At 37.3% G+C, this 11,425-nt stretch overlaps 1 protein-coding gene across 2 annotated transcripts; it reads left to right on the top strand.

Annotated features, from left to right (window-relative positions):
- The first annotated feature begins 590 nt into the window (after positions 1-590).
- On the top strand, positions 591-11,334 carry LOC131791541 (uncharacterized). Of its 2 annotated transcripts, none has more exons than XM_059108886.2 (14): positions 591-759; positions 2,053-2,092; positions 2,491-2,796; positions 3,353-3,643; positions 4,259-4,585; positions 5,002-5,313; positions 5,864-6,145; positions 6,559-6,962; positions 7,123-7,217; positions 7,914-8,079; positions 8,588-8,657; positions 9,197-9,498; positions 9,948-10,110; positions 10,219-11,334. In XM_059108886.2, the coding sequence occupies exons 1-14, from the start codon at positions 700-702 to the stop codon at positions 10,398-10,400; spliced, it is 3,000 nt and encodes a 999-aa protein (XP_058964869.2). In that variant the 5' UTR covers positions 591-699; the 3' UTR covers positions 10,401-11,334. The 2 variants fall into 2 exon arrangements, with proteins under 2 accessions (XP_058964869.2, XP_058964870.2); XM_059108887.2 differs by having other exon boundaries at positions 5,002-5,286.
- The last annotated feature ends 91 nt before the right edge of the window (positions 11,335-11,425 follow it).

Raw genomic sequence — 11,425 nt, forward strand, 5'->3', positions numbered from 1 at the left:
TACAGTCAAAGTGTAATGTTAATAGAAAAAGTCATTCCTTTCCTAAAATTAAATGCCTATTTCATACACTGGTGTCTTTTCAGATAAACTAGCGTCAATATTATCATCATTATCTGTCAGTAAACGTGTCTATCAGAAGAAGAAAAGTTAACAAAATTTCGGCCTAAAATTCGAATTTGCAAGTCGCAATATTTATAATAACATGACCCAACGAAGAAGACGCACTTTACTTTGTAGACGGCTCATGGCAATACGGGAATTAGAATTGAATTTTATCAAAACAGAACTTTGTTACGATTGCATGATTTGCGATTAAACGGAGTGCTTTATCATTTTGTGTTTTGCTGGATTGTCGCCATGTTGATTAATGGGTTTCCATTATCGATGGCGCCTTGTCTTAACTATTATTGTGTCGCGCTCAAAACTTTTCAACTCCTGTTCTTCTTCAGCATGAATAATTTAACGACTCAAACAGCCTTTGTTCAACTAGTATTTCTATTGGTGTATCTCGTTTGGAACTTTCATAGCACCTGCAGCTCATAAATGAAATGGGGGTCATTTAAATTGACTGTGGTGTGCAAACTGCCAAATGTAGCATATCCACGCTATTTTCTTCGATTATGTTCTTCAGGAAACGTAAAGTTTCTTAGCTAGCAATGGCAAATTGACCTCTTGATGGCTGGTTAATCTATTCCCATCATGTTTTACAAATTATGGATCTTAAATTTAAATTTCATCATCACCGTATTCATTTTGCAGGTAAGATTTTACATTATTACGTGTCAAGACTGTGGTCGACGCTGACAATACCGAACTGTTCTGTCTGTACCAAAAAAATTCAACTGTGATACTGTGATTTCTAGTATCGTACACTTATCTAAGTTAACTCTTCCATAACAGTGTCGTTGTTGATATTATTCTGTATTTAACTAATTTAACTAATTGCTTTGAAGAAAATTGTCTCGAACTTGCGTAAGTGTCAGTTGAAACATCTCTAACTTTAACGTGGGTTGATTACCAGTTCTTTCGCGTTTCGATTTCGTTTATTTCAGCTGTTTAAAGTTATTACAACAAACTTTAGGTTTTGGTATAGGATTCGAATATTTTCATGTTTCACTGCGGGAAAATGATCACAGAGAAAAATCCGGATATGAAAAAAAAAAAAAAACATCCTAATGCCATACTTGCATGGATTTAAGATTGAGTGAAAATAGGTTCAGTGCATTGATATCAACAATGTTTTGGATAAAATTTGGCAAAGCCTTGCTTCAGCACGACCCTTTTCTTATTTAACTCTTTATAACAAACATAATCGCAAAACCATAAGGGATGCCATATTGAAATGTATTTGCTACAGAATTAGTGAAATTATGTCAATTTGTTGTTGGAGATTGTTTCAACACTTCCAATAAAAATACTGACTGGTGTAAGGTAAACCTTTATAAACCTTAAAGTTAACCTGAACAACAGTTTCACAAGCTCTAGGTGATGAAGAGATTTCCCCTCATCTATCATTAAGGTTTAGTAGATAATATTCTTATGTCTTGTCACTCGTCCATATCTAACGTGGTACCTAGTTTTGTATGCAAACATTTCCCCTCTTGGTTTAGGTATATATCATCGTCAAGGTGACGCCGAAAAAAGTTAGATACGTCATATATCGCCAGCCAATGAACCAGGCAGCTGTCGTATCATGATTGATTTTTGGATGAAATCTCAGAGATTGTTTGTCTTGTCATTTTCGAGCGACAGATTAGCACCCAGTGAGCTCAAAATTAAATGTCAGATTAGTATCCTAACCACTGGGTTAAGCTATTGTTTGACTGACTTTATGTAAAATGGAGGTACATTAAGTCTTGTTTTATTTTTCTACGTTTTTGTTTTCTTTAAACCATTTTTTCTTGAATAAGGGCCACTTAAAGCATTCTGCATGATGTACTGAAAAACCAATTGCTTAGATAACTGTAAAGCTTGCTTCATTTTAGGCAATAGTGGTGGGGCTAGAGTTATTCTTAATTCGTGCTCTTCCGTTTTTTTTTTTTATCTCTCCAGGAAAATTATGGTATAATAAAATGTGAGGGCCAAATAAACGGTAAGTCTGTAAAAGTGAGTTCTTATTCAAACAAATATGATTCAGAGTGAGGTTTGCAACTTAGGATAAGAAGACGAACAGGCGCTTTATGAGTATTTATATACAGCCCAACAACCTTTATGTCCACAACTTTTTTTTTCTTGAATTATACCAAAGATTGCTTTCTTTTCACTTTAAGAAACGTTTATTTTGGGTTTAGGTGTTCAGTCATCTTCCATGGAATACCAAATTTATCAGTTCTGGTGATATTTCATAAGTGAAGTATTAACACGAAAAAATCTTGTTTTAAATTATGAGATGGTAACGGAGTAGAGATGTAGGCAAAGGGAATGTAAGACTCTTCTTGAGGGTATTATATTAGACACTCATTGTTTGTGTACGATTTATCTTTCATCCAGGAACAGCTCCCGTTCCGGAAGGCGCGAGAGTGATTAACACTACATATAACTATGTGGACGTCCGTTGGAATACCATTCCTACGAGTAATTTTACCAACGGAACAGTTAAGGGATATATCGTCGCACTTCAAAAAGTTGGCGGCTCTGAAGAAGATGAGACTTTGCTAGTCACAAGTTGTCACTCAGACGGGATAAATGTCACAAATCTTGAGGAAAACACGAAGTATTGTGTCCAAGTGGCGGCCTTTACTGAATATGGAAAAGGCAATAGTACTCCATGCATGTCAACTGTTACTGGAGAAAGAGGTATTTCTGATGCATGCAATGATATAGCATAGCCAAATTTTTATCAGTTAATTCAATTGAAAGTTTTTTTTAAGACACAATAACGCAAATTATTTTCCCTTAAAGTAATAGTCCCTTTTTGAAAACATATAAATATATGTGGCACTGAATCTAAGCCACTTACTGTTAACATTATGCATCAGTCGTTATTCACTTTAACCCTTTAACGCCCAGATCAAATTTGTAATTCTCCTCACTCTCAACCATACAATTCTAATAATGTTAGTTCAGAGAATTTATTGGATCAACTAATTATCCCCAAATTGATATTTTTCTTTATTCTCGTCACTTATCTGGTTGATATTGTATCGATATTGTAAGGAGAAATTCTGTCTTGGTCACTCATGGGATTTAAAGGATTGAGTGTCGAAGATTTTGATCGATATGATTAATATTATGCATCAAACAGAGCATGATGAATAAGTTTTTCAGGAGCCGAAGTTCATGGAGTACGTCTTAACTCTTTGGAGCTTTTCCTTTTTCAATATATAATTTATTTCATTTTCTTTTATTACAGCTAGAGTAGAATTCACTGCTTTCAACGAAAGTTCGACATCTATTCGATTGAAATGGGACAGCGATATACCGATCCCAATTGATGACAGTCAAGAAGATGGATTGAAAATAGATTATCGTCCAGCTGATAGCACCGCAGAAAGAAGTCGACTTTTCTGTGGTGGTGAAAGCACTTATTTGTTCAGCAATTTGACTGCATTCACCAATTACTGTTTTAATTTAGTCGGTTTCAACAAGGGTGAGATTATCACAAAGATAAATAACAGCCAGTGCGTTTATACTGACGAAGAAGGTAGGTCCTTAATTTGCTTTATTTCAGTACAATACCTTTTTTTAACGTTAATGCAAACAGAAGCAATGATAAGAGTTTGGGTAGCTCACGCTATTAGCTCAGTACTGTTGTTCTTTCGTTAGTGGGCATGCAAAGTTTTTGCATGGTTCAACTGCTAATCTAACACACAGCCCTCTTTCTCATCTGAGCTTGGGTCCAGCGAGGTAAAACCAAGATGCGGGCTTCACCAAACAGTGTCGATCAAAACTGTGTTAAATAGATCATATTTGTAGATGATGCTGACCACCCATGCTTGGTTGGTCATGGTTTTACCCTGTGTCTTTAATGGGTAATCTTTAACAACTTAACATCAGTATTCATTTTCTCTATGCCCTTTTCTTGTTTAACAATCAAAACTTCTAAGGGTGGCGATCATTTCCCTAATTCTCATGATCTTAATAAATGATTCAGTAATTACTGCTGTTAGGAGAAATTAGATGCTGGTCACTCTTGGGGTCAAAAGGGTTAAATGTGATGACAAAGAGTTGTAAACAAGAAAATCTCAGTCACCTTTTCCCGCCCTTTGCCCGGGTTTCATGCATAAGTTATTCTTAGCGTTTTCCCATTACCTTTAAGCGCCCAGTGGACCGCCTCTTGATGTCACAGTTCGTAATGAAAGCTCTACCAGTATCAACGTGACCTGGAGACCAATCAATGCAAGCCTACAGCACGGAATAATCCTTGGGTATCGCATTCACTACGAGAAGGATATGAATGTTTCTCAGCGTCGAAAGCGACGAAGTCTGCAATCCTTTGACGCAACTGTGCTTGGACAGAACAACCTGACATGGGTTATTGAAGAATTAGAGAAATTCACCAAATACTGCATTGAAATCGTGGGGTTTAACAGGAAGGGTGATGGAAAGCAAAGTAACTGGGTCTGCACCATGACAGATGAGGATGGTAAGATAGAACCTTTTTTAACACTTACAACAGATTCAGGGACACACTGTAAAAAAACGAAACTATTTCGAACGAACAACTTTCTCACAAATTACTCCTTTCACTATGGGCTCTAAGTTTTTGTAAGAAAAATCTCAGTTTTTAATATTTTGTAAAACAGAACCTATATCATGTGATACTTCCCTAACACGTGCAATTTGCACTGCCCTTTTGGTTATTGCGTTTCTAAGAAAGGTTCAGTTGCGTCGCAAAGAGTGTGATCGCCAACCTTGGGAAGCCAATATACTTCTCACTGCGGATATCACCACAAGTGCACGTTCACGACGTGTTATAAAATTACAAGTATTGTCGTAATAAACGCTACCATACGTTGAAAAAAGCAATTCAAGTTTTCAATGACCTGTTTATTTCAACAGTACCCAGTCAACCGCCAATGAATTTAGCTGGATACAACACGAGTTCAACAAGTATCGCGATTAGGTGGGGTGAAATACCAAGTACTTTTGTCCACGGATATCTCTTGGGTCACCAAATTTCTTATGAACAGATAAGCGGCGAGATGGACGACTCCCAGACAGCTGTCACCGTTGATACCTCTCCCTACGATAGAAATAAGAGCCTTTCAGGTTTACAAGTGTACACCAAATACTGTGTTCGCCTGGCCGGTAGAACCCGAATTGGGACTGGAAAGAAGAGCGAATGTAAGAATATCACGACTGACGAAGAAAGTAAGAAGAAAGTAAAATGAAACGGATCCTTCTTTTTCCACCTCTCTCTCCCTTCTTTCCACTTCTCTCACTTCTTTTACATCTCTCCTTTTCCCATCAATTCACTCACCCACTTACTCACTCACTTCCCTCCATTTGCTTAGGCATTTATTCACCCACACACTCACAAACTGACGCACTCAGGCACCACGCACTTATTCTCTCATTCATTTATTTGTTCATTCATCTCTTCATTCCTTCCTTTCTCACCTTTCAGTTTCTCTTTCATCCTTACCTCCTTTTTTCATGTACTTAACCTTTTAACTCCCAAGGTCTCATTAGTAATTCAGTCTGCCATAAAATACTGATGATTTCAATTTGAAGAATTTGGTATTGGATCAACTTGTAGTCCCCTAATTGAATTTTCTTTTTTATCCTCCTCGTTATTTTGTTTGATTCTGTGTTAATATTGTAAGGAGAAATTCTGTCTTGGTCACTCATTGGAGTTAAAGGGTTAAACTTCTGGTTAAGCGCAAATAAATAACAACTTAAATGCTACTTGCTTTTCCAGTCCCAACATCTCCCCCACTTGATGTCACAGCTATCGACGGCACAAGCACAGATACCTTGAATGTGTCGTGGAAGACACCTGTAGAACTCAACGGCAAGTTAACTGGCTACAAGATTTTGGTAGAGACAACACTTGAAAACGGAACAACCCTGACGAACGAAATCATGACGTGCGACAACCGCATCACCCTAACAGACCTTGATATGAACACAGAATACAAGATACAAGTGGCAGCAAGTACAAGAAAAGGACTGGGACCCTTCAGTGAAGTAGAATATGGAGGTACAATTGTAATGCACATAAGTTACGATCAAAACTTTGCATAACAATGTTGCTTGGCGATTCTGCATTTATTGTCTAATCCTATGCAAACAAGGCACAGGGACGAAGTGGAAAATGATAAAAATTTTAGAGAAACTAAGTCCTTTTTGTCTTCCTTATTTCTCGGTCTTTCCTTCATCTTAACTGCTCTTGTCCCTTCCTCGAATCACAAAAAAATTCAAAAATTTGACCTCTTAGCGTTTGGCGTTCGTGGAGAAATTGTAGTCACTTGATGAGTAAAATACTAAATTTTGATAATCTTTCAATTCAGTCACAAACAGCCGATCAATTTTCAGAATTCTTATTTTCAAAACACTTATTCATTCAGTCGGCATATTTAAATTACTTGTCAAAAAACTATCCTTTGTTTTCAGAAACTTGCAATTGTCCCGAAACTTTACAAGTAATTGCTCAAAAAAGTTCCTTTGACGCAAACGGACAACCCACACTAAGAAAAATGATGGAAGAATCGGTAGTGGAAGCCTGCGGTGAGTGTCACACACACGAAAACAAAAAAACAAGGCTTATTTCATGTCTGGAGGATGACTGTGACCTGAAGTTACCAAGCGTCCAATCCGGTGATAGTGCACGGGAAGCAACTGGAACAAAGTTTGTGGCAGTACTTGATGTACCAGGCTTGGTTGTTCTTCGAAGAAAAGTAGAAACAGAGTTAGGATTTTACGAAAAAGTGATGGCGAACTCCGTGGTCAATTCCTGGCCCATATGCGCAATATTTGGAGTAATGACTCTTGCTGCAGCCCTACAAATTTGGTTATTGGTAAGAAAATTGATAATTTGTTGAAAGCTTAAGAATCCGCCTCATGGTCAAAACCTCTTGATCATTTTCTCTTAGGCTTCTTGATCTCTACTTGGGGGCGAGTTTTCCTCATAAATTGACCCAATCTTATCGCTCTTCTGTTTCCTCCCAAACTTTTCAGGATATGCACAGCAATCCGGAAGAATTTCCACCAACAATAGTGAAAGGTACCGGTGAAGGGTTATGGTGGGCCTTCATCACTGTCACAACGTTGGGGTAAGCAATTTTATTTGGCCAGCCAACCATATATTTCGCCGGAATGTTGCTGAATAAATTCACTGATTTCTTGGACTAATATCAGTGTTTGTATATGTTGTGTATTTATTTAGGGGAGACACTCACTATTAAATTGATTTCTATATTCTGTCTTTATTCATCGATCAACTATCTAATAAGCGGGTACAATCGTGTTACTTGATTAAAGTACTTTTACATCATACAGTAATCCCACAGTGATATTGCTAACAATGGTACAAGTACTATTAATATGTTCACAGTACACTATAGTATAATGGAACGACTTTCAACTTTTTTAACGTTATGAATTTCTCTATTTATAAAATCTTCCCGCTTGACGATGTGCTGATGCCATTAGCAAAAGAATTCTTCTTTGATTACTTTGAACTTACAGCAGAGATCACAATTGTTGGCGAATTTCATTGGCGTCAATTACAGCTCTTATAAGAATGGCTTCGAATACGATTATTGCTGCTTATTCCTTAAACTATCGTAGTGCGACGCAAATTAAAAGCAAAGTATTGGCTAGGCAGTATGCGCAGATACATCCTCAAAGTATTGACTGCTAGCACCTTTTTCTTACGTTGGTTTAAGGCACTGAGGATTCTGCGTTACTTGTGTTAAGAGCTGCGTAGTAAGTGTAACTCAAACGGAAATTCTTTTCTGTTTTTACAGGTATGGAGATCGAACTCCAAAATCAGATCTATCAAAAATATTTGCTGTGGTGTGGTTCCTAATCGGAATGATTGTGTTTGGCCTTTTCTCCAGCGCTATTACTACTTCTCTGACTGTGGTCGTAGTGACCGGAGGACCCCAAGGAGATGCGAATAAAGACGTAAACGTGCGTATTACTATTATAGTAATCATTACTAAGAATAAAAGGGGGGCAGAGGTTTCTTAAGAGGGATACAAGACAAAATCATTCTTTAATCAGTATCAAATATTGTTGGACATGAGCAACTGTGGTTCTTACTCCTTTGGTATTAGGTTTTGTCGATGGAGTGGTATGCTGACATCGATGATGCACGTCATTTTCCGAAGATTAACTCGGTAGATTTAGAAAAGCTCGAGATTTCTCAAGCTGTACGATAAACGAATGAAAATGAGAGCATTTATGATTTTTTTACGTCAAAAGACGCTCTGAGATAAATTTGTTAGCAAATTAGTCATGATGAAGTAAATGGTTTGAACCCAGGAGTATCAGTAGTTCGTATAGCAACAACAGTTCTTTTCAGAACTACACTCACGCGGACGATCACACTATACGAACTAAATTAGTCATGACTTAAAAGCACCAGAGGCCTAATAGAGATAATCTGTCAATTTGTACTTATCCTTCTTTGGAATAGATTTCCACCGTAAAAGGTTCCCAAGAAGAGCACATTGCGGTGAGGAAATTGTCCAACAAATTCAATATAGGTAAGAAACAAACTTTGGGAGCTAAAAATGACTTCAGATTTCAGAAAAATATTGACAAACTTATTCGCTTGACTGTTTTTTACTCTTGATATCCTCACCGGTGCGATTGACCTGAAGCATTCGTATACTATTTGTCTCATAACGTGAAACTTTTCACACGCAAGATCCGATCGCTAATTCTCCTCCCTAGCAGTTACACATTTCCTTATTAATTAGTTACAAGAATTTAGGGTTAAGATCAAGATGACAAATTCTCTTGATAAATTTGAGAATTCTAATTACCTGTTTGCAGGATAATGGAGAAGTGGCAAGTGAATAAATTCTAAGAGTTAAAGAGTTAAGATCAAGTTGAGCTCATAACAGCGATGGTTTGAAGAGGAAGAAACGTTTTCTGCACCGTTTTGCAATTCAAGTTATACTAATAAATGAGCGCTGCTATTGTGTGCTCGGATTCTGTATTGAAGCCTTATTTCTTAGATGCTAGATGAATGAATGAATGGACGAATTTTTTTGATGAAAGGCATACTTATCTCTTGAAGGTACTTCGTATGCTAACCTGTCAGATTTGGCGGATGCTCTGAGGACCGGGAAAACTGGTGCCATTTTGTTAGATTTGTTTGTCCATATGAAGAGAAAAGACTTATTCAACCACACCACTACCTGGTATACAGTCACTGAAGTAATTAATAAGAAATTGACTCATGGGATTGAACTAAGAGGTGTTTCAACAAAACTGGCTAAAAAGCTTGAAAACTTTATACTAGACAGAAACCTAGAGGGAAATTTTCTTGACGACAAGAATGAAAAAGATGAAAATGAAAAGGAAAATGAAGCGAGTACGGTAAGGGACGCAAAATTACTTTCAATTCTGATTTAATGAGGAAGATTATGTAGAGTAGAAGAGGTGACTTGGTGGTGGACAGGTTTAAACCCTGACCGAGTCACTGCCCGTTTGGTGTTGGGCGAGGCACATTACAACGGACCTGCCTCTTTTCAGTGAAACTTAACATTTTCCTAAGAAATTATAACACGTTACTACGTCGAGGTATAGAATTAGGTGTCGCGAATCTCGCTTTTACTTGATATCACAAGGGGACTGGGAATACGGCCAATGTGTGGGTTTATTAGCTTAAACGACTTATGGTAATCCTTAGTAGGAAGTAATGTTATCGTCACGATGGAAATAGTGAAAACGTAGAGATAACGAAAACGATTCGCATAAGCACTTTTACTCATTCGTGCCTCGATGGATGACGAAGCAGTTTCTTTATTTCGATATCATTTACACAGGAAACTGTGCAAGAGGAGGAGGAACTGGTATTTTTTGAACCAAAAAGTCCCTTCTTTCAAGGAACATTGAAGTATGGGGGAGGAGCTTTGGCAGGTCTAGTTCTATGTGGAGTAATCTACGAAACTTTTCGATGGCTGAGAGGAAAAAAGATCAGGCATATAGGTAATCCTATTCATTATAAAAAATAACAATATCTGCTGTTATGCAACTCTACAATTCCCATTCATTCCCAAGAGGGCAACATCAATTTTTTGCACTTACTCTTCGCAGGAAGGACCTGCCAGGATGAAGACGAAATGAGAGAACTTGTGGAGAATTTTTACCAGGATTTCACTCAAAAATATAAACAACTAAGAAAGAAAAACAAAGACGTAATCAAATTCTGTAAAAAGCACGCAGAAGGGACTCATAGGTTTGTACAAAAGGAGAGCGATAATGCCAGATGGTGGTAATGCTATTTATTACAGTTTGCATCTGAAAAGTTGACAGTTCAGTCATAGCGTCGCTTGTCAATTATCACACAAGCCAGTCATGATCTTGTTCTCTTGATTAAGTCTGGCGGTAAATTGTTGTTACCAAGATGCTTTACACGTGTAACCTGAATTAATCTCTCTCAGAGGAGTTTTCAATTGTTTCGAAAGTAATTCAGGATTTCATTAATTTGCCTTGCCACACTCCTAGAAAAAACCGTCCCAATTTCTAAGAAAATGCAAAAATTAATTATGCAAAACTAAAACTAATTTTCCATACTCGCGTTTTCCCGCGCTTCAGGAAATCTGTTTGGTTTTATGTCGAGTCTTCATTGGCTCCTTTTGTTACTTTTTCTTTGTTCTGATTGGCCACCATAGTTACTCAAAGTTCGGTTTAGCGAAATCCAATCGATACGCTTTCTGCGAAATGATAAATGTATGAAAATACGAGGATTAGAGGACAGAATTAAAGAGGAGATAGTCATCAAAATTGCTATAATTACCAAAGAAATTATGAATTCTTCACAGTCACTTACAAGTAATAACTTAAAAGAGACTCAATGGATTAAAGAGATGACTTTGGGTTTTTAAGGCATCTTTAGTACAGGTCGTCTCTCAGATTATAAATTCGTCTTGTTGTTGGAAGGCAAGTTTCTGGGTTGCCCAGAAACTTCTCGAACCACCAGCGAGAGGTACAAAACCTGCATATGTTAGAGGTAAATTGTGGACCGCCAGCCTTTCTACGTTCATTTGTGACAAAAATTAACAAAGTCATTTAAGGAGACGACCTCTATTCACATAAACTTACTAGTAATGAATAAAAAAACAAAAAATGACACAGATGACTGATAAAACTTACGCAATCCCACTACACTAAAAAACTTCTTTACCGCAGACATACCACAGAAGAGGTATTGCAGCTATGAAAACTCTACCTGAACTCCTGTGGTTGCATAACTGTAATAACATCTGCTTATTAAGTTACTTAAAGAAGATTAGGATTCTTT

This window comes from Pocillopora verrucosa, chromosome 12, assembly GCF_036669915.1.
Source record: "Pocillopora verrucosa isolate sample1 chromosome 12, ASM3666991v2, whole genome shotgun sequence".
NCBI lineage: Eukaryota > Metazoa > Cnidaria > Anthozoa > Scleractinia > Pocilloporidae > Pocillopora > Pocillopora verrucosa.

Excerpts from the sequence above, each read along its gene's own strand:
- LOC131791541 (XM_059108886.2), top strand. The coding sequence starts at position 700 with ATGTTTTACAAATTATGGATCTTAAATTTAAATTTCATCATCACCGTA. Across the intron at positions 8,658-9,196 it reads GTCCAACAAATTCAATATAG|GTACTTCGTATGCTAACCTG; the intron begins GTAAGAAACAAA and ends TATCTCTTGAAG. Across the intron at positions 9,499-9,947 it reads AGGAAAATGAAGCGAGTACG|GAAACTGTGCAAGAGGAGGA; the intron begins GTAAGGGACGCA and ends TCATTTACACAG.